The sequence below is a fragment of the Littorina saxatilis genome, linkage group LG9 (genome assembly GCF_037325665.1).
Source record: "Littorina saxatilis isolate snail1 linkage group LG9, US_GU_Lsax_2.0, whole genome shotgun sequence".
Classification (NCBI taxonomy): domain Eukaryota; kingdom Metazoa; phylum Mollusca; class Gastropoda; order Littorinimorpha; family Littorinidae; genus Littorina; species Littorina saxatilis.
The window spans coordinates 50,253,052-50,280,367 of NC_090253.1; the positions used below are offsets into that span (position 1 = coordinate 50,253,052).

The 27,316-nt window shown below is 44.4% G+C and overlaps 1 protein-coding gene and 1 pseudogene across 1 annotated transcript; both read left to right on the plus strand.

Moving 5' to 3' along the window:
* Window positions 1–8,594: 8,594 nt before the first annotated feature.
* Window positions 8,595–12,492, plus strand: LOC138977247 (uncharacterized; annotated as a pseudogene).
* A 3,775-nt stretch (window positions 12,493–16,267) lies between these two features.
* On the plus strand, window positions 16,268–26,725 carry LOC138977249 (G-protein coupled receptor GRL101-like). Its single transcript, XM_070350154.1, has 3 exons — window positions 16,268–16,435; window positions 22,973–24,741; window positions 25,551–26,725. Exons 1-3 carry the CDS (start codon window positions 16,268–16,270, stop codon window positions 25,855–25,857), a joined length of 2,244 nt encoding a protein of 747 aa, XP_070206255.1. The 3' UTR covers window positions 25,858–26,725.
* Window positions 26,726–27,316: the final 591 nt, after the last annotated feature.

Consider the following 27,316-nt stretch of genomic DNA (forward strand, 5'->3'; position numbering starts at 1 on the left):
TTACATTTAGTCAAGTTTTGACTAAATGTAAAAACATAGAGGGGGGAATCGAGATGAGGGTCGTGGTGTATGTGCGTGTGTGTGTCTGTGTGTGTCTGTGTGTGTGTGTGTGTGTGTGTGTGTGTGTGTGTGTGTGTGTGTGTGTGTGTGTGTGTGTGTGTGTGTGTGTCTGTGTGTGTGTAGAGCGATTCAGACTAAACTACTTGACCGATCTTTATGAAATTTGACATGAGAGTTTCTGAGAATGATATCCCCGGACGTTTTTTTTTCTTTCGATAAATGTCTTTGATGACGTCATATCCGGTTCTTTGTAAAAGTTGAGGCGGCACTGTCACACCCTCATTTTTCAATCCAATTGATTGAAATTTTGGCCAAGCAATCTTCGACGAAGGCCGGACTTCGGTATTGCATTTCAGTTTGGTGGCTTAAATGTTAATTAATGACTTTGGCCATTAAAAATCTGAAAATTGTAAAATAAAATATTTTTTTATAAAACGATCCAAATTTACGTTCATCTTATTTTTCATCATTTTCGGATTCCAAAAACATATAAATATGTTATATTTGGATTAAAAACAAGTTCTGAAAATTAAAAAATATAAAAGTTATGATCAAAATTAAATTTTCGAAATCGTTTTAAAAACAATTTCATCGTATTCCTTGTCGGTTCCTGATTCCAAAAACATATAGATATGATTGTTTGGATTAAAAACACGCTCAGAAAGTTAAAACGAAGAGAGGTACAGAAAAGCCGTGCTATCCTTCTCAGCGCAACTACTACCCCGCTCTTCTTGTCAATTTCACTGCCTTTGCCACGAGCGGTGGACTGACGATGCTACGAGTATACGGTCTTGCTGAAAAATTGCATTGAGTTCAGTTTCATTCTGTGAGTTCCACAGCTTGACTAAATGTAGTAATTTCGCCTTACGCGACTTGTTGTTTGTTGTTTGTTGTTGTTATTTTTGTTGTTGTCTTTACACCTGCTCCTTGTCCCGTTGTGCTCTCACGCCGCCCCGTCCCTGCACTCACTGCTCCAGCCACATCTACACTTCGTTTGTTAATCTCAGATTTGCTACACTGATTTTCACGCTCATTGACTTACATTGACTGCGGTTTTAGGGTTCATTCAAACACCGGGATACCGCTCAGGGAAACACTACCCTCCTGGCATGGACAGCTGGAAGAAGATTTCAGTCCCTTTGTACCATGTGACCCTCGTCAGCTTTCTGCGCATGCGCACACGATGGCACCTTGACGATTATTGTAATGATCCACAGACCGACTTTGTGGAGGTATACAAGGGAGGCAACTCGACAGAAAACTTAGTGTTGAAAGCGTGCGGCATTAACGTCCCTTTACCAGAGGTGTACAACGCTGGGGTGCTGTTCGTGAGATTTGTCAGTGACCCGGATCAGGAAGAATCGGGATTCAAACTTCTGTTCTCTTTTCACAAGGTTAATATGTCTGTTGTATTTCAGCTAAGGCCAAAAAAAAATAGGTCTGTTTACGGTAACCCGACCGACCCTATTTTTTTCGCGCGACCCTAGACTTTTTTTTGGCGTTTGGGGAAAAAAAATAAAAAAAAATAAAAAATAAAAAATCTTTTGTTCGTTTTGCAAAATAACGTAAAAATATGGTTTTTTGGGGAAAAAAAAAAAAAAAAAAAAAAAAAACCGACCTACCGACCCTATTTTTTGGGGCCTATGTTACCGTAAACAGACCTATTTTTTTTTGGCCTAATCTAATAAGGTTTCCAAAACTAGAAGGAACTGTAACAAACACACGTGTGTGGAGCACAGACATGTTTGATCGTCGTATCAAGTTTGAATCCAGGCAAGGATGAACAAAAATTAGTTGTATACGATGCCTTAGAGACGTTTCCATGTCCCACCCCTGTGTCAGCATGTCATTCATTCTGTCAGAAGTGCAGATGTCTGCTTACAATTAAATACACACACAACTAAATATCGGCCAAACGCTTGTGGCTATAGCTTGTGGCTGTGGCTATAGCCTGTGGCTATAGCTTGTGGCTGTGGCTATAGCTTGTGGCTGTGGCTATAGCTTGTGGCAGTGGCTATAGCTTGTGGCTGTGGCTATAGCTTTTAAAGACAAACACTATTTCAACTCATAATGTGAGTCAGTCTGGGAAAGAGGATATGTATAGGTTACAACACGAGTGGTTTTTTATATGGCTTGTATTTCAGTCAAGACCCAGCGGATGAATATCATCGGGAGACACGAGCCTCTGGCGAGTGGCTCTCGATTGATATTCCCGCTGGGTCTTGACTGAAATACAAGCCATATAAAAAACTACGAGTGTTGTAATCTGTATATCCCATTCTACCATCAAACACAAAGTGTAGACTACTAGCGGCACTGTTGCGATCTGTGCAGTGTAAAACATTGTTGCCAGCGAGACTTAGCCCTTTTGCAACCTTAAACTAAGTGACCGTCGCTGAAAAAATAAAACGAATGAGTGCATCGATAAGTACGCGGTAACACTACTTTCAGACCATTTAAAAGCTTTAAGTAAAGGTTCATAAGTTGCAAGAAAGTAATGAAGTCGTATAGAAATTAATTTAGTTGAAGCGCACAATTCTTTTGTTTTGCGTTTCAGGTCGGCAGAACGGGCGAAACGGGTTTGGGACCCATTTGGCTTACTCGATTCAGAATCGATTCCACGTTGTTTTTCTCGAACGTGTGTAATTAGGCTTATTGACAGAGAAGCAAATTTTAGGGAACAAATATGTAGGTTTAGATTTAACCATTTGCTCCCTATTTGAAATGTATCTACGTGATAAACTGTTTTGCGAGTGTGTTTGCATGGATGAACCTAAACTGGTATGGGTGTGAAGAAAACGCGACCGACACGTCTGTCACCGCCGATTGATTGCATTTTGAAGGAATATGACTGGATTACGGAAAAATACACACATGTTAAGTTCTCGGATACCTTCATCGCCAATGTGGACTTACTGCAGAGCCAGGCAAAAGAGTAGACTTGCTCGCGAAACACGTGAAACAGCCGATAGATTGATAGCGAAGCCCAACCGTGCCAGGAAAGGACGGTCTCAAAAGTCGTCTGCTAACGAAGCAAGGGAGAGTACTCGTGTTTTTGTTTTGGTTCGCTAGCATCTGGTTATCTTGTAAGTTGAATGTTCGTTTTTTTCGACCTGCATTGCTTTCATAATGAAAGAAACGTTTGCTTATTGCATCTCATACATCAGATCAGTTCTGAGATTCATTTTTGCGTGCAACTGATATGGTTTTCTGAGCCGTGCAATACGATTTTGGAACTTCATACAAATGTGTCACATTGTTCGGCGCGAGGTCAAAGGTCGGGAGCAAAGTAGTTCTTCGCCCAAATCGGAATCTGCACTATCATATATTTTTTTGAGTCCATGATGTATTTATTGAGCTATAAAAATACAACATATATACCCATACTGAAGTAACAGAGACAAAGAAGGGAGGTCATGGGATATATAATGATATCCTTCTTTGCAATTAGATAAGCTGCGGTCTTTCTCTTCTGCCACCTATTTCTTCTGATTATTTTTATTTATTCTCCCCTCTGCTTCTTTACCTCTGTAAACTTGTAGAGCTAGTTATTTTTCGATAAACACCCAGCAACCAAACAAATAACGACCCAGCAACAGCCTGAATCCTCGATAGCGCAATGGGTTGAGAAGCTGTTCTGCGTCGGTACTACTTTTGCGACTGAAAAGTTCCGAACGCTCTAATGTACGAAGTATACATCTCTGGAGCAAACAATACAAACATACCGCATTTAAATTAACAACTACAGGCTTGAACACATAAATCTCCATATAAAATCCATGAGTTTGGTTGTTTTCTGAATCTAGGTCTGCTGTGCACGAACGTTCATCACAAGCAAATTTCCAAGGCAAGTAACTCTCATACTTTGTCTAGCGACAAGAGTATTTCCCCTTTCAAATTTCTTTTCACTCAGTTTCTTCGACAACAGACTGCAATCCAACGGTCAGTTTTCAACAATATTTCATTTAATAAACAGATCACACGCAACCAAATGCACACATCTCATCAATTTAAACAACATAAAGCGGTTTCATACACTATTTTCTCCAGAAAACTGAACTTCATACAGGTTTTAACGTTGGAACACGGGTGCAAAAGTTCGTCTGCTAGTCCCATTTGACGAAAGAACATTATCCTAAGCGATACCAAAACATATACAGAACACACATTATTCCCCCCTCTGCTTCTTTACCTCTGTAAACTTGTAGGGGTAGTTATTTTTCGATAATGACCCAGCAACCAAACAAATAACGTCCCAGCAACAGCCTGAATCCTCGATAGTGCAATGGGTTGAGAAGTTGTTCTGTTTCGGTACTACTTTTTGCGACTGAAAAGTTCCGAACGCTCTAATGTACGAAGTATACATCTCTGGAGCAAACAATACAAACATACCGCATTTAAATTAACAACTACAGGCCTGTACACATGAATCTCCATGGATATAAAATCCATGAGTTCGGTTGTTTTCTGAATCTAGATCTGCCGTGCTCAAACGTTCATCAGAAGCAATTTCCCAAGCAAGTAACTCATACTTTGTCTAGCGACAAGAGTAGTTCCCCTTCTTTTCACTCAGTTTCTTCGACAACAGACTGCAATCCGACGGTCAGTTTTCAACAATATTTCATTTAATAAACAGATCACACGCAACCAAATGCACACATCTCATCAATTTAAACAACATAAAGCGGTTTCATACACTATTTTCCCCAGAAAACTGAACTTCATACAGTTTTTAACGTTGGAACACGGGTGCAAAAGTTCGTCTGCTAGTCCCATTTGACGAAAGAACATTATCCTAAGCGATACCAAAACATACACAGAACACACAATATCTGCCTTTGCCGCCACAGCAGAATAACAGCATATCTGTGTACTTGATTTTAGTCCAAAATAGGAAAACTGACAAGATGTGTTAACAGAATGGAATGATTTGCACGGAACTATACAACCGCGCATTAATCGATCGCCTGCGCAGGTTGACTGGTTGAGTGAATAGGATTCGATCAAACTTTCGCTAAAAACCTCTTCTTTTCTTTGAATAACTGAAGAAAGGAGGAATAAAGAGGTTACACACCTCGTCTCAGTGATTACCAGTTTCAGGCAGCAGATTTTGTCACTGATTAATACCCCAGAAATTTAAACTCAACCCCCAAAAACACACACACACACACACACAAATTTTGGCTGGGGGGGGGGGGGGTTCTGGAAACCCCAGAACCCCCCCCTCCCTCGTCCGCCCCTGATTATATGCAAGGATACGAGGATGACAGACATCTGTTCATCTAAATGCTCGTTATTCTCTCAGATGCCAGGCGATTAAGTCCGGCATAAGTCTTACTTAATTTATTGCACATATTTATATTCTATGCATTTAGAACGCTTTCTTTTCTTTGTGTCTCAGAGACATCTCACCATGCAACACTATTTTCTTCGGTATCAGATATCCCAACAGCCATTTCGCGGCAATGGCGGCCTGTGGAACTGTTCGGTGGCAGAGTGGCCGGCCTTTGCTGATCACTTCAAGTGTAACGTGGAGAGGGAGTGTGAGGGAGGGGAGGACGAGGCGGACTGTTTCTACACTGGTCACTGCGGTCAAGGTTATCTGACACTGGACGACAGGTGTGTGTGTGTACGTGTGTGTGTGTGTGTGTGTGTGTGTGTGTGTGTGTGTGTTCGTGTGTGTGTGTTCGTGTGTGTGTGTTCGTGTGTATGAGTGTGTGTGTGTGTGTGTGTGTGTGTGTGTGTGAGTGTGTGTGTGTGTGTGTGTGTGTGTGTGTGTGTGTGTGTGTGTTCGTGTGTGTGTGTGTGTGAGAGTGTGTGTGTGTGTGTGTGTGTGTGTGTGTGTGTGTGTGTGTGTGTGTATGTGTGAGTGTGTGAGTGTGAGTGTGTGTGTGTGTGTGTGTGTGTGTACCCCCGTTTCCACAGGTTTGGTTGCCTAAATCACCATAAGGCAACCATCCACACGTGGATGGCAACCTAAACTCTGGATGACAACCTAATTGTGTGGATGGTCGCTTCATTTAACACCGTTAAATTGACTTTTTTGACGGAAAGAATGTCATAACAATGTTCAAAATGACATTCTTTCCGTCCTCTATAGGCGACGAAATAGGTCAAATTTTGTGCATTTTTTAGTGCAAAATTCTTCGATGCCGGAGCGAGTACTGCACCCAGTGCTGTTGTAGTGCAAGTGCACTAGAAAGGCACTACACCCAGTGCCGCCTCTTAGGTAACCATCCACACTTTAGGTATGTGTGTGTGTGTGTGTAGAGAGAGAGAGATATACAGAGACAGAGACAGACATATACACATACAGAGAGGTTTGGTCACATTACCAACGGAACTGGAAAAAGTAAGTTTCTTTGCTCCATTCATTGCTTTTGTTTCGCTTTAAGATGCCTTTCCATTCCGTTATCCTTTGTCATTCCGTTGGCTTAAGGTTGCGTGATTACCTTGTCGCCGATTCCGATGTTCGGCTTCGCCTGGATTTTAATGTTTCATTGATGACTTCGATCGAGTTCTGCTGCCGAAGTGGTCTGACTTTGGGGCGTTTAACAGCTGGCCGTGCTCGGCTCCTCCATAACTTGCTTCTTGACTGTCCACGTCTCCCTGATTTGCTTTTTCTGCAGTTGGGGGGGTAATGACTACCCGTGTCAGTCGTCAGCGGAGGAGTTCGCTTTACGTGTGGTTGCTTTGGCGGGTTTGTTGCGCGGTCGTTACGGCGTCAAACGTGTTGTTTTCGGTCTGCTATTGCCGCGCTTCTCGCCTACGCCTGGGTCAAGACGGACCAAGTACTCAGTGTCTTCATCAGCGGCTCGCAGATTTCAACAGTGAGCTTCGTCAGTTAATGCTGTACTGATTGCCAACGCTCGGGATGTGCCATACATCAATGTTTGGTTTCATTCCAAAGTTGTTTTTTCTTGCAATGACAAGGATTGCAGACATCTTTTTGCAGATGACGGTGTGCATTTGTCCAGACAAGGAAATTATAACCTGTATAAGTCTATTCGAGGTGATGTGGTTGCTGCGTTTCAGTACATGTGAAAAACAACCTATTAATGATTGTGTTTGCTTACCAGTACTCAACCTTTTAGGTATGATGCCTTTAGGTATGATGCCTTTAGGTATGATGCCTTTAGGTATGATGCCTTTAGGTATGATGCCTTTAGGTATGATGCCTTTAGGTATGATGCCTTTAGGTATGATGCCTTTAGGTATGATGCCTTTAGGTATGATGCCTTTAGGTATGATGCTTTTAGGTATGATGCCTTTAGGTATGATGCCTTTAGGTATGATGCCTTTAGGTATGATGCCTTTAGGTATGATGCCTTTAGGTATGATGCCTTTGACAGGCAAATTGTTCTACTTTATGCATTTTTCATTGACTGAATTGTTGACATAATATTGTGGCTGTGGTCAGCGGCCTCTTTTATTTATCTTTTGTTTGTGATTGTGGGCGGCAGTCTATTTTTTTGTGTGGCTGTGGTCGGCAGTCTACTTTAGTTTTTGGCTGTGGTCGGCAGTCGATTTTATGTTGTGGCTGTGGTCGGCAGTCTATTTTATTTTTTGGCTGTGGTCGGCAGTCGATTTTATTTTGTGGCTGTGGTCGGTAGTCTATTTTATTTTGTGGCTGTGGTCGGCAGTCGATTTTATTTTGTGGCTGTGGTCGGCAGTCGATTTTATTTTGTGGCTGTGCTCGGCAGTCTATTTTATTTTTTGGCTGTGGTCGGCAGTCGATTTTATTTTTTTGGCTGTGGTCGGCAGTCTATTTGTGACCCTCCACCACGGAACGAGTCGCATGTCACCTTTGCATGATTTTCATATTTTTACATTTTCCTAAAGAGTTTTTTATGCTCTATCCAGTGGTGAAAACCGTTTTAGAAAAGAGCGAAAACTGTTTGAGTTATAAGCCTGTGACTAGGGTGACCCTCACACTGTTACCAGACACTCCCCGGACTTATATTAAGCCTAGCGCAGAACCGCGCGAGGTGACATGCGACTCATTTCGTGGTGGAAGGTCACATTTTATTTTGTGGCTGTGGTCGGCAGTCAATTTTTATTTTGTGGCTGTAGTCCACAGTCAATTTTTCTTTGTGGCTGTGGTCGGCAGTCAATTTTCTTTCAGTGGCTGTGGTCGGCAGTAAAATTTCTTTTTGAGGCTGTGGTTGGCAGTCGATTTTCTTTTTGTGTGGCTGTGGTCGGCAGTCGATTTTACTTTTATGGCTGTGGTCGGCAGTCTATATATTTTCATGTTTTCTTTGGTTTGCTGTGGTTGGCATAATTATATTCTTTCATAATACGTTTTACTCCTATCTCTGTCGCGTTTTCAATTTAAATGTTTACAGATGCCGAAATCTAGACCTACTAAAAAGACACGATCAGGACGGCCTAGCTCCTCCCCGTTTGCGGCTTCAGGGGATGGAATGCCTCCTACTCCGACACCTGCTTCTCTGGCTACTACTGGTTGCCCGATTCCGGGTACCAGCTCCACTCCTGATTCGACAGAAGCCTTGGCTCCTTGGGCGACAACGCTTATGGCCCAGATGGACTCTAGGATCCAGGAGGGCATCGAGGCTGCTCTGCAAACATTGCCTGGCAACCCCCCAGCTTCTTCTTCTCCAGAATCGTCCACCGAAGCTCTGAATGCAGCCACGTCTAACCTGGCTGATTCTATGACAGGTTCGTTTGTCCCTACAAACATTAGCAACGCTGATTGGGTGGGTCTGTCTGTTAAAAACAAAGTCTGGGCTGGTGAATTTGTGGAAATGTCTGAGCTCTTGAACAAAGGTAAAGACGATGTGTTGTCTCTGCAAATTGTTGGTGGTGTTGGGGCGCCAACACTGTATTTGGTACCGAACAACAAAAATTCCCCTCTTCCACTGGCCCTTTGGATCAAAGCCTTCAACATGTACATGGCTATCTTGGCCATACAGAGTCCCCAGTCCATTCCGGGCATGTCTCTGCACCTGGAAAATATCCTCATCTTAGCTGATAAACGAGCTGCGTGGCAGCTATACGATGAGGAGTTCCGACAAATGATTTCTAGGGGGGTTGAGATTTGGGGCGGTACCAACATTGAGTTGTATGTTAAAGCTCTTATGGAAAGACCCGCAGAACAGGAAGCAGGGATCCAGCACAAGATCACACAGAAATCAAGGGTACCAAAAGGGGCTTGTTTCAGGTTCCACACAAGTGGAAACTGCACTGCTGGCACTACTTATGCATACCAACATAAATGCTTCCACTGCCTTAATGACCATCCAGCTTTCAAGTGCACTGGCCCAAAACCGGCCGTTTCGTAAATCTTGTCCAGGTTTGCAACCCCAAACAACAACAACAACAAATTGGGTCAGCCCTTTCGTGGGTCCTCTACCCCTGGTCCATCTACAATCTCCAAATCCGGTGCCCGCTAATACACTTTCTACTCCTGTTTGTCCAGCTAAGCTAGAGACTTGGCTCGCTGGGTATGATCTTAACTTAAAAAAGAAGTTGTTAGACGGCTTTCATCGCGGTTTTCATGTGGGGCATGAGGGTTCTTTACCTATGAACGAAAGTAAAAGTCTGAAATCAGCTGAAGAATTTCCTGAACAAATTGATGAAAAGATTGAAAAGGAACAAACACAAAACCGTTTGTCCGGTCCTTTTCTTGTTCCTCCTTTCAAAATATTTGCTATATCTCCCGTTGGTGTGGTACCAAAGAAAGATAGCGGTAAATTTCGCATGATCCATCACGTATCATACCCAGAGGGGCCTTCTATCAATGATGGGATTCCTACTGAACTTTCTCATGTCACGTATGAAACTATCGATGTTGCGGGTTCTTTGTTGAGAAGTTTGGGGCAAGGCTGTTGGCTAGCTAAAACTGACATAGCAGATGCGTTCAGAATTGTTCCTTTACATCCAAGTGATTATCATCTCTTTGGGTTTCGGTGGAGACAGCGGTATTATTTTGATCGCTGCTTACCAATGGGCTGTAGTGCTAGTTGTCTGATCTTTGAACGCCTGAGCCGAGCTTTGCAATGGATAGCTTTGAAAAAATTAAATATTCAACATATGTCCCACGTGTTGGACGACTTTCTGCTGTTGAACGTGACAGAAGGGAAATGCAGGCAAGATTTGCAATCGTTTGTGTCTACATGCATGGATATTGGTGTTCCCCTCGCCCCGAACATTTTTTTGGGGCCCTGCTCAGGTTATTATGGTTTTTCTGGGCTATGAATTGGACACGGTCACAATGGAGATACGATTACCTGAGGACAAACTTGTGAAGTGCCGACAGCTGATCACTGCGTGTTTATGTAAAAACAAAATTCAGCTTAGAGATCTGCAGTCGATTGTTGGTACCTTGAATTTCGCTGGCGATGCGGTGGTGCCAGGCAGACCGTTTCTCAGGCGACTCATTAACTTAACCATCGGAGTCTCGAAGCCTACACACTACATTCGCATTACCGCTGAGGCAAGGGCCGACTTGCTCACATGGCAAACGTTTTTGTTGTTCTTCAATGGCAAGTCTGTCATGTTACCAGAAAGGTGGTTCTCTTCTCCTAACCTTGATTTGTACACAGATGCAGCTGGAAAGTTGGGTTACGGTGCCATCTTGGGCAACCAATGGTTCTATGGAACGTGGAATGAGGAATGGGCTGGACAAAACATTACTTTGCTGGAGTTCTACCCAATTATCAATCAATCAATCAATGAGGCTTATATCGCGCATATTCCGTGGGTACAGTTCTAGGCGCTCTGCAGTGATGCCGTGTGAGATGAAATTTTATACGGCCAGTAGATTGCAGCCATGTCGGCGCATATTTACCTTTCACGGCCTTATTCCAAGTCACACGGGTATGGTAGACAATTATTAACTGTGCCTAAGCAATTTTGCCAGGAAAGACCCTTTTGTCAATCGTGGGATCTTTAACGTGCACACCCAATGTAGTATACACGTTGGGTGGTTCGGACACCGAAGAGAGTCTGCACACAAACTTGACTCTGTGAAATAAATTTCCGCCGAACCTGGGATCGAACTCGCGCTGACAGCGGCCAACTGAATACAAATCCAGCGCGCTACCAACTGAGCTATATCCCCGCTACCAACTGAGCTATATCCCCTGCTAGCTGTAAAAACATGGGCGACTTCCCTAGCTAATCAGTGCATATGTTTTTATACCGATAACATAGCGTTAGTTTCAGTGATTAATCAACAGACATCACGAGACAGGAAATTAATGTTTATCTTGAGATCGCTGGTGCTGACCTGCCTTCAGCATAACATTTTGTTCCAAGCTCGCCACATTCCTGGAAAGGCTAACAAGCTCGCTGATCTCATGTCTCGTCTTCAGGAGCATATAGGAGATATTGGACTTTACTACACAATCTGTGTTCGACTTTGCTTGTTTCAGTCGGAACGTTAGCTCTCTTCATATCTCATCTGTATCAACAGAATATTGCTCCTTCTTCCATTTCTTCTCATGTTTCTGCGATTGGTTACTTACATAAACTTCGAAGCTTGCCAGATCCTTCATCGGCTTTTGTGGTTCAAAAGTTGGTCCAGTCTTGTCACAAGCAGCTAAGACAGTTTGATACAAGACTGCCTATTGATAAAGTTATTTTGGATAAACTGCTGTTAGCTTTACAGCATACGATTACATCTAGAAACGTCCGTGTTCTTTTCCAAGCCATGTTCTCATTGGCTTTTCGTGGGTTTTTGAGGATATGAGAAATAACAGTTTTGTCACAGGTGGCCGCCGCTAACCCACATCTCCTGCGTCGGGAACAACTTATCATGCGAGATAGGGACTTGGTTATCAACTTTTTATCTTTTAAACACAGCACAGGAAGGGAAAACTCCAATTGTCTGTCCTGTTTCTCTGATGAGAACTTACTTAAAGATCAGAGGTGATCATTCTGGGTCTCTTTTTCAGTATTCACCTTGTGTCTCGGTTACTCGTGCCCAGTTTAACTGTCAACTGAAGAATGCACTAAGATTTTGTAAACTATCTCCTAAACAATTTAAATCGCATAGCTTCAGGATAGGTGCGGCAACAACAGCAGCTGCCCAAGGGGCATCAGACAGCCAGATTCAGCAGCTGGGTCGTTAGATATCTGATGCCTTCAAAAAATATATTCGCTTTTCTGAACGTTGTTCTGCTCTTTAATTTTTTTGTTTGAAACTAGGCTTCCGAATTGTTGCTCTTCTGATGCTGTATTGGGAAATGTCCTATACATCTTAAAGTTATTGGACTCTTGTGGATTGACTTCAGTCTATTACTACTAACTCTTTCCTTCAATGTTCTGCCCGAAACCCATTTGCTGTGCGAGTTTGTTTATATGGTTTCAGGCCTTGCGGGTGGCAGGCCTGACCTTTGGGATCTACACGGCAAGTGGGTGAAGCAACATCCTTCTTCAGGGACTCTCGCAGTCTGGAACTTGGACTTCTGATGCACATCGATGTACTCTGCGCTTCCTGCTTTGAGACTTTCGCTATTTCGTTGCATCCAGGTGATGTTGGTTCTCCCCTACATTTGGCGTCATCACAGCATTTTCCAGGATCAGGACCGTGAAAAATCCTGTGTTGTGGTGCGATGTGCCACCAAATGTGTTCAATAAATGTTAAATATTTTCAGAATTACACTGTTTAAGTAACATTGATGACAGTTGTTGTCATAACATTGGTTTATTTGGTTATAATGTATGTGTATACTAAAAGTCTGAATGACTCTTTGCAGAGTTTGGATAGTGAAATAGTGAAAGTTGTGTGAATATCCGTATTCCGGATATCAGATTACAATTTCACTTTACGTGGAATAATGGCATTCTGGTGTGGAAGAATTATTATTTGTGTGTATCAGAATGTCTGTTGTTATATTTCTTTCTCCTGTCTGTCCATTCACCCACACAAACATATTTTATGTGTAATAGGTCAATCGGCGTATACAATATTATTCCCTCACTCGCAGACAGACAGACACACATCAACACGCACACACCCACACACACACACACACACACACACACAAACACACACACACACACACACACACACACACACACACACACACACACACACACACACACACACACACTCACACACTCACATCCACCAACTATGTTGTCCTAGGTGTTATGCATACGATCACGCTCAAGGACGCACGCGGTCATGGAGGGATTCGAACCGTGCGTGCAAGCGACTTGGCGGTTACCTGGCCTCGCTCAACACACGGGGGGAGTGGGAGGCAGTGGAGTTTTTTTTGCGCCAGAGACGGTCACCTACTTCTGTATTCGTAGGACTACACGATACGCCCTCAGTCTTTCCCTTCATGTAGGTATAACCAATTGTTTTTGTCAAAATCTTCATGCTTGATTTTTTTTTAAAGCTGCACTCGTAAACAATCTTGTTGAAGTTGAAATTCATTGAAATAAAAAGGAATTATGGCCGCCGTGTATTTTAACATTTTTGTTTTAAAAACAGAGGTAGCGCACCACGAAAACAGTGTTCGCTCAAAAAAGGGAACAAGCCTATTGCTAGAAAAATACGTACACTCCATGAAATAAAATTGTAAAGAAAGTTCACACAATGATTCGTGATTAGAAATAATGTTTTGTGCACCAAATTTCTTTCAAAGTGCTCTGTTTTCTCGATTTATAATGTGGAAAGTTGCTGAAAGTCTTTGAAACAGACTTTAGTTTTTGAAAAAAAGAATGTAGTGTATTGTTACTTTTATGAACAATTCTGTATGATGCTAGATATGGCTTTCCCGATCTAACGTATGAAATAACCCATTGTTATTCAGCGAATTAAGACATGTTCCTAATTAAAGTGGTTTTGTTGTTTGTAAAATCACACGATGAACATTGTTGCAAAAAACAAATTCCAACATCTTTTGACGTCATGGGTTATACTTGATCGAAAAATAGTTAGTGACTGACATCGGTCAAAACGGCTCCGAAGTAGCGAGGTTGGTGTGTTTCATCTGTATTGTTGGAGTCTTTCGCACACTCTGGTGACGAAAAAACCACCAACAAATCGTATGTTCAGCAGGGCGCACTCTATTTTGCAAGTCTTGATGATCCTGAATATTTTTTGCAGAAAAAATACTCAATAAGAAAAGGCTACGAACTCTTCAAAATTGCGGTGCTCCTCGAGGCCGATGTCTGCTCTTTAATTGTAGGTCAATTTTTAACACCAAAAACAACGCACAATGTCAAACTTTAAGCGTGTTATTTTGTCTCCCTGTTTTGGGAACGTCCTATTTTCCGCGAGAGTAACCTTTCCTGAGCTTGGTTATGTCTTCTATACTACATGTGAGGTGTTTGTTCAAATTTGATTGTTCCGTCATGATAAGGCTTCATAACACACCCTATGTTTTTAAGCTACGGTCACACGGCAGCGATTCAATCGTAGGATTGTTTCATTACGAGACAATCGCCGATTGACTCGCAAACGGCAACCTGTCAAATGCACTGCGCCAGAGCAGGAGAATCGGGTTCTGCTATAAATGTTGAAACATCGCTCTCACCCTTTCTAAAAAATAAAAAAAATAAAGCTTTGAGGATTACGACTTAATGAGAAAGTAATTACTTAGACGGTTCCGAACCGTAGTACACGCCTGAAATGTTTTCTTTGTATCTGAGTAGGAAGCTGTTTTCTTCCGAACAATTTTGAATCGACGAAGAGACGCTGTTCGCTGCAGCTGTCCGCAAGTTTTTCAAGTCACGGCGTAAAGGTCGCAACGGCGCGTTTTGATTGGTACTTACCTACGGCCGAAGCTACGAGGGATTCGACTGCGAGCAAATCGTATCTCCATCGCAGCTCGATCTTACTCAAAAAGCGGCCCGTATGGCCGTGCAAATCGTTGTGTGTGACTGGGCTCTTACCCATACATGTGAAGTGCTGTTCAAATCCAGTGTTGGCGTGCAAATTGTTGCACTGTGACTATAGGCTCGACCCCATACATGTGAAGTGCTGTTCAAATCCAGTGTTGGCGTGCAAATTGTTGCACTGTGACTATAGGCTCGAACCCATACATGTAAAGTGTGTGACTAGGCTCTTACCCATAATATGTAAAGTGCTGTTCAAGTCCCGTGTTGATAGGGCTATACACAACACGCCCTCTGTCTCACCTCACATGTGAGGAGCTTTTTTGAGGCACCTTGTCCACAAAGAAAAGTTGTCAGTACATGTATTTTGATGTTAACATGGCCAAGCACAGTTAAGATCGGAATATCGCCAGTGTATATATAGTTTAATATTTGACTTGTCTCGACAGATGTCCGGATACGTTGCGAGTTTTTAAACCAGAACGCGCAGACAGGATATGGTAAAGGGCCCAGTATTGGCGTTAACCGGTAATTACCGGTATTTTACCGTTTGAAACGAGAAAATATCGGAACAAAATTGGCTGCCGGTATGACCTACCGGTTGACTTTTAGAACTACCAGGTTTTCTTCGCCCGTAAAACAATAAAACTGGTACTCTGAGTTGGACTCTTACTGGTTCGAATGACCTGTCTACCATTTTTTTTCAGGACTGTTTGCATCAGAAAAGTTTGCGTACCGGTTTGAAAAAATACTGGCGCCATCACGGAGTAAAGGCAAAGTGGCCTGAGTGTTAGGCGTGAGACTACAGCAGATATTAAGTAACACATTATAATGATTGTTCAAAGGTCACGAATGCCCTGAAGAAGACTTGTCGGGGCTACTGAATCCGTCCATTAACTCTTAACGCTACGTTTGTACTATGCATACATCTTTTTACATTATTATGTTTTACCCTTTTTTTCCAAACAGATACAGGCACACTAGTATGTGGGCAGACAGAACGGTGGCTTTCTTCGTCAAAGCAAACAAGTTCGATGGGTCATTGTGCGGAATTTTTGAACAAGATTTTACTGACTTTGTTGCCACCATTAATCTACCATGTGACGAGCAGATACAAAATGCGGACATCTTGTGCGAGCTAGATAGTCTGTCCAAACATATAGAACAAAACAAGGAAACCCAGAGGAAAAGCTCAATCGTTCATGTGTCCCTTCCGGGAAAGGTGTCACTTCCTGTTCCGGCTGTTACATGTCCGGGAGGTCACCTGACACATGCGTTTATGGCCTGTGACGTGCACAGCGCGTGTTGGGCCGGTCGCCATGGCTACGCGGAAAGCGAGGTTTGGGGAGTTCCTTCACGTGCGTCATGTCCGATCCCCGTGACGTCACTGCCTATGACGTCACTGCCTGCCATGTTCAAGTGCAGCGCGGGATCCCAGCGCGTGCCGTACAGCCTGGTGTGTGACCACCGTCAGCAGTGTGCGGACAGCAGTGATGAGAATTTCTGTGTCTTTGCTCCGTGTTCCGGCTCAACACCGCTACAGTGTGCTACATCCACCCAGGTACACAGAGAGAGAGAGAGAGAGAGAGAGAGAGAGAGAGAGAGAGAGAGAGAGAGAGAGAGAGAGAGAGAGAGAGAGAGAGAGAGAGAGAGACTGTCTGTGTCGTTGCTCCGTGTTCTGGCTCCACCCTGCTTCCGTGTGCTGCATCCACCCAGGTACAGAGAGAAAGAGGGGTAGACAGAAAAATAGAGAGAGACAGAGGGACAGAGAGAGAGATAGACAGAGAGACAGAGAAAGAGAGAGAGAACAAGAACAAGAACAAGAACAAGAACAAATCTTTAATTGTCTAAGGCCACAGCCCCTTACAATAGTGGTTAAAATAACAACAATAGTATCTGCACAGTTATAAATTATAGTCACGCATAAAATTCAACAAATACATTAAAACCCTGATGACATATCACTGAACCTCATTTATAAGGGTTCGTCTCTTCTGCAGCATGAAGAACACAAATCTGCTGAAGCTGTTCATCACATTTTCCTCATTATTGCCACAGAAATACACAAGTTGTTGTTGCAGCGTCTTAGAGTTCGAGATTTTCAAATACTTTGCTCGAAGGTCTTGATAAAAAGGACATAAAAATACAACATGGTGTTCATCTTCTTTATCAGCTGTACAGAGAGGACAGTTTCTTGTCGTTTGGTTTGGTGCGTACCGAAACTTGTGAGCGTTGATTTCGGATACTCCTGCGCGGAAACGAGTAAGAGCAACTCTGTACTTAATATCTTCGATTAATTCAATGTATTTCTCTTTTTCCAAGCATGTTTTGTAACAATTATAAATGTCAAAACGTTCACTGCATTCTAAAAAGGAGAACCATTCTTGACAAAAACAATCTTGTAAACGTCTTTTAAACTCTTGTAAGAAACACTTCTCATTCCCAACCGTTCCGTACATCCACACAGCAGCAAAACCATTACAACATAAAAGACTCTGCACATGTGAGACCCAATTTGTGTGGCCCTTCGATGCCAAATTACATAAAGCTTTATATGCAATCTTGGAATATCTTGAATCAGGTTGCTTCAGCAGTGTAAACCAGTATTTCACACATCTGACTGCAGAGTTAATATACAGCGGATGTCTTCCCAATTCACCATACACAATGTTGTTTGGAGTTCGAATTGTCACTTTCAGAAACTTTTTACACGCAAACAGGTGGACCCTTTCCACAGAGTCATACTTTCCATATCCCCATAGCTCTGAACCATACAAGAGCATAGGAGCGATCCGTGCGTCAAACAGTTTGAAAAACACCTTTGCCGAATGGCAGCCAAGTCTGTTCAGTAATCTAACGATTTCGATCACTCCCTTTTTCGCCATGGTTGTCTTTGTTTCTACTGCAATGTTCCAGCTCAGTTGGGTGGAAAGGGTTACACCGAGATATCTAAACGAGTTCACAATCTCAAGACGATCCATTCCGTAGAACCACTTCTCTTTCTGTGCAATGTGCCCGCCCTTTCTAAAAACCATGACCTTAGTCTTTGTCAAGTTCACGTTCAGACACAGTTTTTCTGCAGAGCAGCGCAGGACATTAAGCTGGTTTTGTAGGCCTACTACAGTGCTGGATAACAGCGCAATGTCGTCAGCAAAAAGCATTACAAACAGTTCTAACTCAGACGGAGATAAACGTATCCCATGTCTGCCTCGTTGTATGACATCCTGTGCCAGTTCGTTGATCAGAAACGAGAAAATTGTCGGTGAGGCTACACAACCTTGCTTAAGGCCTTGCATACATTCAAAGAAATCAGTGTATTCGTTTCCGCACCGCACGCATGCTTTCACATTTTCATACATGCTCTTTAACACCTTAAATATTTTGCCTTGTATGCCTAATCGAAAAAGCACTGACCAGAGCACGGGGCGCTTAATGCTATCGTAAGCCTTACAAAAATCTATGTAGGCTACATACAGTTTGGCCTTTTGTGAAAATTGTTTCTGGACGCAAGCGTAAAGGGTAAACACATGATCAATAGTTGAGTAATTCCTCCGGAAGCCAGCCTGGCTTTCATCTAAAATGTTATTATTTTCTGACCACACAGACAGGCGGTCGTTCAGAACAGACATAAAAATTTTGCTCATCGTACTGGTGAGGGAAATTCCTCTGTAATTATCAGGGTTATCACAGTCTCCTTTTTTATGTAACGGCACAATAATGGCCTTGGACCACTCTCTTGGGTACACCCCCTTCTCGAGAATGTTGTTGAACAATTTAACTAAAAAGGGTAAAATAAGACTTTCAGACACTTTCAACATTTCATTCAACACACCATCAAACCCTGCCGCTTTACCATTTTTCAAATTTCTGATTGCTTTACTAATTTCAATTTCAGTTATTTCACTGTCAAGAATTTCGTCACTGATACCTGTATCAGGCAACTGATCGTCTTCGGGTTCATCTTCAACTGTATCGGTGTTTAAAACATTCTTAAAATGTTCGTACCATGCCTCTTTTGGTACGGAGTTGGAGTGCACCTCTTTTCTATTACATTTCCTTATTTCCTTCCAAAATTCAGTTGGTTTATCAGCAGAGAGCACTAAGTTATGAACTTGTTTTAACCTGTACTCTGTTCGCTTTGTTCGAAGAAGGTCTTTATACTCCTTCCTGACTTCAGCGTACTTTTGCTTTGCTATCTCTTTTTCTTCTTTATCTTCTGTTTTAATTCTTTGGTAACTTCTCAGCAACCGTCTCGCAGATCGCTTCTTTTCCAAACATTCAACATCAAACCATGAGGACGCACTTCTACCTTCATCGTCACCTCCGACTTTTTTGTTCATGCACTTTGCCGACTGTAACATTGCTTTGTTAAAAATCTCCAGCCCCTCGTCCATGTCTGCGTTGATGATGTCGCACGCTTCCTTTAACTTAGCTTTAAAATCGTCTGATTTAACACTTTCAATAAAATCATTCTTTTTTGCATCGTTCCACACAACTTTTGAGACACGTGCTTGTTTAGGGGGCTGGCGCTGATTCCCTTTCAACCCAAGCGCAAAGGTCACAGGCATATGCATTGATTCAATTCTGTCGCCAATGGTTAAATCGTGAATGTTATTAGCTAGGTCAACAGAGGCTAAACAATAATCCACCACACTGTTACCACTATGGGAGATATAAGTAAACTTGCACGAGTTGTCCGCATTGCAAACACCATTCAAGATTTTGAGATCAAAGCATACACATAGATCGATAAGCTTTGTACCAAACCCATTTAGTGTATAGTCTTCAGTCATTCTACCATGTGAAATCGTGTCATGGTCATGACCTTGCGAGTCTTGATCAAGGAGGTCAAAAATGTTCTGCGTATCTACCTGGTAGTCTAATGTTCTAGAATTAAAATCACCGCACAAGAGCGTGTGGCAATCACTTGTCATTTCTAAAACATCACTTAAACATAGCTCCACTTCATTTAGATGGCACGAGGAGTCTGTCTTTTGGTAATAAGGGCTCCCACATGGTGGCACATACACTGGCACGAACACAATATCTCGATCACCACCACACACATGTTTTGACAGTTTCAAGACTAGCATATGATCATGTGAGGAGTCAACCAATTCAACGTGCTTTGCTATGTTTTTCTTACACATCACGACAATACCCCCTGACTTGCGACCCTGATGTGAGAGCTTGATAGCTGGAGACATAAATTTTACGTAATTTTTAAAGTGTAGGGACAGATCAAAGGAGTCATCAATAAACGTCTCAATAAAACATACAATATCAAACTTTCCAACATAGGCAGAAAAATCTGTATCACCAAGCTGAGAGGCAAGACCTCCCACGTTCCACACCAAAAAAGACACTGCTTTACCCACACTAAATGTATCACTAGCTTGACGGGAACGCTGATCATGAAACCTTCCCCTGTACTCGTCTGATTTTGAACTCATACTTGTATCAGTGTTTGTCCCCCTTGTGTTGTCTTTGCTCTCACGTCTAGCGTTAATACATTCACCACTCATGTGCACATACCTGTCGTCAGTTGTCTGTCCATTAAAACACTGTGCAGAAACTAAAGGTTGGGGCCGGCCGTATCCCTATCTCCACGAAACAGTATGTCGACCCCTACCTCTGCCCGTCCCTCTGGACGCTGCATGTGACCGTGTTTCACGATCACGAGAACCAGGGAGCGCTGCGCTCTCCCTGGCTAATCCATCAGGGTTGGCATGGTGACTGGCACGCTCGCTGGAACCGCCACCAGAGGAGATGCTGGAACTGGAAGTGTGCTGCATCCACCCAGGTACAGAGAGAAAGAGGGGTAGACAGAAAAATAGAGAGAGACAGAGGGACAGAGAGAGAGATAGAGAGAGAGAGAGAGAGAGAGAGAGAGAGAGAGAGAGAGAGAGAGAGAGAGAGAGAGAGAGTGAGTGAGAGTAAGAGAGAGAGAGAGAGACTGTCTGTGTCTTTGCTCCGTGTTCTGGCTCCACCCAGACAGACATTCAGACAGAGAGACATACACACAGACAGACAGAAAGAGGGAGGCGGACAGGTTACAGAGCTCTAAGATATTTCTACTCTGTTTACACATAAGGAAGAGGCATATTTCCAACAAATGTAACACCATCACATGAATGTAAACGATTACGTGTCAGTATATGATGCGTTATATAGTCGAACCCACTTGAAGAAAATCGCTTGCAAGAAACCTCGCGTACAAAAAAGACTTTTTATTTTTCTGCCTAACCCTAACCCTAACCCAAATACCTTCCTTCTTCCACTTAAAATTATGCGGATAAGAACAACTCCTTTAAAAGAAGGCACCGCTTATAAGACATGATTGTTTTCTCTCCCTTGACATAATTTCCTCGGATATAGGAAAGACACTCAATTTAGAATACAGTCCTTTGTTACCCACGCTGTTGAAAAAGAGAACCATTGCCGAGGACTTTCATAGTAAAGGCCCACTCCGCCTCACAGTGTGTGTGTGTGTGTGTGTGTGTGTGTGTGTGTGTGTGTGTGTGTGTGTGTGTGTGCGTGTGTGTGTGTGTGTGTCTGTGTGCGTGTGTGTGTGTGTGTGTGTGTGTGCGTGTGTGTGTGCATGCGTGCGAGAGTGTGTGTGTGTGTGTGTGCGTGTGTGTGTGTGTGCGTGTGTGTGTGTGTGTGTGTGTGTCTGTGTGCGTGTGTGTGTGTGTGTGTGCGTGTGTGTGTGTGTGTGTGTGTGTGTGCGTGCGTGCGTGCGTGCGAGAGTGTGTGTGCGTGTGTGTGTGTGTGTGTGTATGTGTGTGTGTGTGTGTGTGTGTGTGTGTGTGTGCGTGTGTGTGTGTGTGTGTGTGTGTGCGTGTGTGTGTGAGTGTGCGTGCGTGCGAGTGTTAGTGTGTGTGTGTGTGTGTGTGTGTGTGTGTGTGTGTGTGCGTGCGTGCGTGCGTGCGTGTGTGTATGTGCGTGTGTGCGTGTGTGTGTGTGCGTGCGTGCGAGAATGTGTGTGTGTGTGTGTGTTTGTTAGTGGAGGGGGGTGGGGTGGGTGTCGGTGAAGAGGGAGGTGCTTCGCTGACTGGTTTAAGTACGTGTCAGTGAGTGCTTGCGTGCATGCAACTGTGCTCCGGGGGTGGGGGGGGGGGGGGGGGGGGGGGGTGGGGGAGGGAGGGGGGGTGGCGGGAGGAGGGGTGCTTCGCGCGCTGGCTGCTTATCCAAATACCGTACTTTCCGGGTCATAAGGCGCGACTTTTTTCCTCGAGTTTGACCCCTGCGTCTTGTATAACGAAGCGCCTAATCCGTGTATGAAATACGAAAAAAATCAAAGAGACTGCCTGAGTACCAGTCAAACAACTTGTGATAATGCATGTTTCAGCTACTAGGTACTACCCTGGCCAAGTTTCCTCTCAAGACATCAAAGAGACCGCCACATAGGTTAAACTCGTCACTGACCCCGGTGCAGGAAGTGTTTCCTCTCTCAGATCTATGACAGGGGAACCACCTCTCATAGCAAAAAATGGGTCATTGACCCCTGGGAAGAAGGTCAGTGTCTAAACAAGGCAACCCAGCTATCACAATGGACCTGCCTTTGATCTCGCAGCACACACAGAGCACACATATTTCCACTCTGTATTCTTCCTTTGATGTGCGGCTTATTTTCATTCTTCGACAGTTTGTTACCGGTATACTTTTTTAATTTTGGTGCGCCCTATCGGCCCCCTGCGCCCAATGGGTGACTGGATTACAATTTTGTTTAAAAAGAAGGGGGTGCGCCTTATGCGCTGTAGCGCCTTGTAACCCGGAAAATACGGTATTCCAAATTACTTGCCTTCCCAATGCGTGCATGTTCGGGTTTGTGTGCTCGTCACTGTGCGTGCATGATTCTTTATTTCACATGAGCAACTCAGCCTCCTGTTCGATTTTGTAAGTGGTGTTGTTTTTCTCAATCTCTCGATTTACGACTTGCAGGACCGCGTGACTCAAAAGCAATTGATAACATTGTTTTTTCTCAGATAAGAGAAAGCATGTTTCTTATATCCGGAGTCTACGGATAAGACAAAAAAACACCTCGGATGTACGAAAGTAACTTGCTTATAAGCGGGTGCCACCGTATGTGTCGCAGTGTGTGCCTCAGTCAGCGCTGTGTGACGGCCAGCAGAACTGTCTGGACGGGTCAGACGAAGAACAGTGCTACTTCAGTATTGAGTGGCACATCCGGTCTCCCCCTCACCCCGAGCTGGTCAACTTCATCCCTCTCTCCTCCACAGGGAAGGATCAGTTCCCCTTCCTCATCACTCCATTGCCTAAGTCGGAGGACGCCAACAGCTCCTCCTCGCCGTGTCCCGAAACACACTTCCAGTGTGCGGACGACGGCTACTGCCTGCCCCTCTTCCTCCTCTGTAACGGCGTGAACGACTGCCCCGGTAGAGAGGACGAGGCGGGGTGTGGGAGAGTGTTGTGTCGTGGTCTGTATCGTTGCCGCGGCTCCAGTGTCTGCGTGCACCCAACACACGTGTGCGACGGCGTGTACCAGTGTCCACAGCACGACGACGAGCTGTTCTGTGATATCGCCTGCCCACCAGGGTGCACGTGCCACGGACTGAGTGTCGCCTGTCACGCTCCTTTCCCGGCAGACCTGCTTCACCCAGACATCAGATACCTTGACGCCAGCGGTGGCGGGCTGACGCCGTCACGGGTGATTGAGCACACGCTCCTGATCCACCTGAGCGTGTCAGGGTGCGGCCTTGGGAGTGTCGGCAACCTGACCTTCCCCAACCTCCGCAGCTTTGACCTCAGCCACAACCGCCTGCATGACGTCAGCGCGGGTCATCTTCGCGGACTGCTCAATCTTCAACACCTGTTCTTGTCTGAAAACCCACTCCAGTCTTTGTTTGACTCACATTCACAGGGCCTTACTTTTCCTTCTGTGAGAACTTTGGACGTGTCTGGCGTGCACATGCCCACACTGGACACGGAGAGGTTTGCTATCTTCCCAGGCCTGCACACCCTGAATCTCTCTCACTGCGGAGTGGATCGCATCACCGGACAAGGCCTGCTCTCACTTCCCGCTCTCCGCGTTCTGGACACGAAAGGGTGCCCCATGACCCACTTTCCGCGTGACCTACTTTCTGGACTGGACAGGCTGCAGTCTGTGGCCGCTGACAACTACAAGCTGTGCTGTCAGGCCACCTTGCCCTCTGGCTTCAACCTGGCCAACTGCAGGGCTCCTTTTGACGAAGTGTCGTCGTGTGAGTCTTTGCTTCGCTCTGACCAGTACCGAGTCTTCTTGTCCATTTTCGCCGCCCTGGCCCTGCTGGGCAACGTGGGCTGCTTCGTGATCAGAACGCTCTACCTCAAGCGCAGCAAGTCGGGCTTCAGCGTCTTCGTCACCCACCTGTCCCTCTCCGACTTTCTGATGGGGGTGTACCTGGCGGTGATCGGGGTGGCTGACCGCATGTACCAGAGCAGCTACCTGTGGGAGGACGTGGGGTGGAGGCACAGCGCCGGGTGTGGTGTGGCGGGGTACCTGTCGCTGGTGTCCAGCGAGGTGTCGGCCCTCATCATCTGCCTGATCACGCTGGACCGCTTCCTGGTGCTGCGCTTCCCGCTAAGCTCGCTGCGCTTCAACACTCGCTCCGCCCACCTCACATGCACCGCCGTCTGGCTCGTCGCCATGGTGATGGCCGCCGTGCCCCTGCTGCCCGTGACGTCACACTGGTCATTCTACAGCCGCACGGGGATCTGCATCCCGTTGCCCGTCACTCGCGGAGACTTTCCCGGCCAGCAGTACGCCTTCGGTGTCATCATCGTCCTCAACTTTGTCCTCTTCATCCTCATCGTTGCAGGCCAGGCCTCCATCTATGCCGCCATCAGCGCCAACAGCATGGACAGGTCAGTTGGTTTGAAGTCATTTTCCCTCCCGTGTAGATCACCTAGTAAATCATTACGGCTTTGTCCAGGTTTGCGAACGAGAAAAACGCACCCTTACTTCTTCTTCTTCTTCTTCTTCTTCTTCTTCTTCTTCTTCTTCTTCTTCTTCTTCTTCTTCTTCTTCTTCTTCTTCTTCTTCTTCTTCTTCTTCTTCTTCTTCTTCTTCTTCTTCTTCTTCTTGTTTTTCTTCTTCTTCTTCTTCTTCTTCTTGTTCTTCTTCTTGTTCTTCTTCCTCTTCTTCTTCTTCTTCTTCTTCTTCTTCTTCTTCTTCTTCTTCTTCTTCTTCTTCTTCTTCTTCTTCTTCTTCTTCTTCTTCTTCTTCTTCTTCTTCTTCTTTGTTCATGGGCTTAGACTCCCACGTTCACTCATGTGATGCCGGCCTCCAAAGCGGAAGGTCGTGGGTTCGAATCCCGGCCGCGCCTGGTGGGTTACGGTGGAGATTTTTCCGATCTCACGGGTCAACTTATGCGCAAACCTGCTAGTACCTTACTCGCAGGCACTAGACCAATTGCGCACGGAAAATATCATGTAATCCATGTCAGAGTTCGGTGGGTTATAGAAACATGAAAATACCCAGCATGCTTCCTCCGAAAGCCGTGTATGGCTGCTTAAATGGCGGGGTATAAACGGTCATAAACGTAAAAATCCAATAATGCGAAAACACAAGTGTACGTGGGAGTTTCATCCCACGAACGCAGAAGAAGAAAAAGAAGAAGAAGATGAAGTAATGGAATATAATATTATCATTACCATTGTGTTCCAACCAACAGCGTGACGGTGACGGACAGTTCTAGGAAATCCGCGGACCTGAGGATCGCACGCCGCCTGGTGAGCGTGGCGCTGTCAGACTTCCTGTGCTGGTTCCCTATTGGTCTGCTGGGCCTGCTGGCCGCCAGGGGCGTGGCAATACCAGGGGAGGTAAGCGTGGGTCTGGCCATCCTGGTGCTGCCGCTCAACTCTGCCCTCAACCCCTTTCTCTACACCATCAACATGCTGCTGGAGAGACGAAGGCGGGGCCGGGACGAGCGCCTTTTGAAGCAGGTGCTGGCCCAAATTGCCGAAGAGGGATCTGGGTGAAAAGCTCAACCTTCGTTGAGACACAGAAGCAATGAACGGCTCACATGGCCAAAGAAAGAGAGAACCATGTGGAGAAAAAAAACCCATTAGTTTCTAGTTTCAGCTGAAGAAGGGGATACATCTGGGTGAAAAAAACACACGCTTCATAGAGACACAGAAGCAGTGAACGGCTCACATATCCAAAGAAGGAGAGAACCATGTGGAGAAAAAACCCTCATTACACCCCCGGTATAGGGGTGTGTAAAGGTTTCACTCGATGTGTTTGTTTGTGTGTTTGTTTGTGTTCGCATAGAGATCTCAAGAATGAACGGACCGATCGTCACCAAACTTGGTGAACAGGTTCTATACATTACTGAGACGGTCCTTAAAAATATTGGGACCAGTCAAACACACGGTTAGGGAGTTATTGGTGGATTAAGATTAAGACTGACATATTATTTGGGTGTGTGTTGGTGTTCGCATATAGATCTCAAGAATGAACGGACCGATCGTCACCAAACTTGGTGAACAGGTTCTATACATTTCTGAGACGGTCCTTACAAAAATTGGGACCAGTCAAACACACGGTTAGGGGGTTATTGGTGGATAAAAATGATACAAGGACTTATAGAGGCACACCCCCGTTGGTCAAAGGGAAATAACCATTCTCACTGCCACCAACTGAGAAGGTTATTTCCTTTTATAGGGGGTGTTTTTCCTATCGGAGGAATTTCTTGTTAGTTTCTAGTTCCAGCTCTCTTCTGTTGCTTAAAACTGTCCACAGTGTTTTAGAGCAAAGGGTTTCAGACCCTTTCGTTGTCTGAACACTGTCAGGGTGCGTTGGAGCACATGGTTTCATCTCTTTGTGGTATCTCTAAACTCTCAACAGTTCGTTTTTTTTTTTTTTTTTTTTTTTTGGAATGAAATTTTATTTTCAAAGTGATCAAGGCTCAGGCCCAACCAATCGGTTGAGAAAAACAAAAATGAAATTGAAATTCATTTTGATAAAAATGATGTGTACATGCATTTCTAAATCCACACAGGTTGTGATTTGTCTCCAGATACAAGTCTCCAAAAATGTGTAAAATAATTAAAACACATTTCTTCCAGAACAATTGTTCACTTAAAAGCAGTACATGTACATGTATGCACATGAATGTAGCACATGAATATTATAAATGAAAGGCACAAATTCTAAACATAAAACTCCACTGACTCTACACATGTACGCAGAGGCATACACACAAGCACACATACACACACGCACACACATACATACAGAAAACAACACACTCTTACAAGGCTTGGTTTAAACATGTTGCAATAAATTAAACACAAAGAATAATATCACAGATAATGTTACCTTCCCCCTTGAAAAACAAACCCACGAAAAAATAATCCCTGAAATGTCTTTTTTTTCTCTCCTCTGTATATATGTTCGTTTTCACTGACATAAATTACTTCAAAAGTGTGCAGATTA

What these genes read in the sequence shown, in the direction of transcription:
- LOC138977249 (XM_070350154.1), top strand. Translation starts at nt 16,268, where the DNA reads ATGACGTCACTGCCTGCCATGTTCAAGTGCAGCGCGGGATCCCAGCGC. An exon ending in AGTGTGCTACATCCACCCAG is followed by an intron (nt 16,436 to 22,972) that starts GTACACAGAGAG and finishes TATGTGTCGCAG; the next exon opens with TGTGTGCCTCAGTCAGCGCT. An exon ending in AGCGCCAACAGCATGGACAG is followed by an intron (nt 24,742 to 25,550) that starts GTCAGTTGGTTT and finishes TCCAACCAACAG; the next exon opens with CGTGACGGTGACGGACAGTT.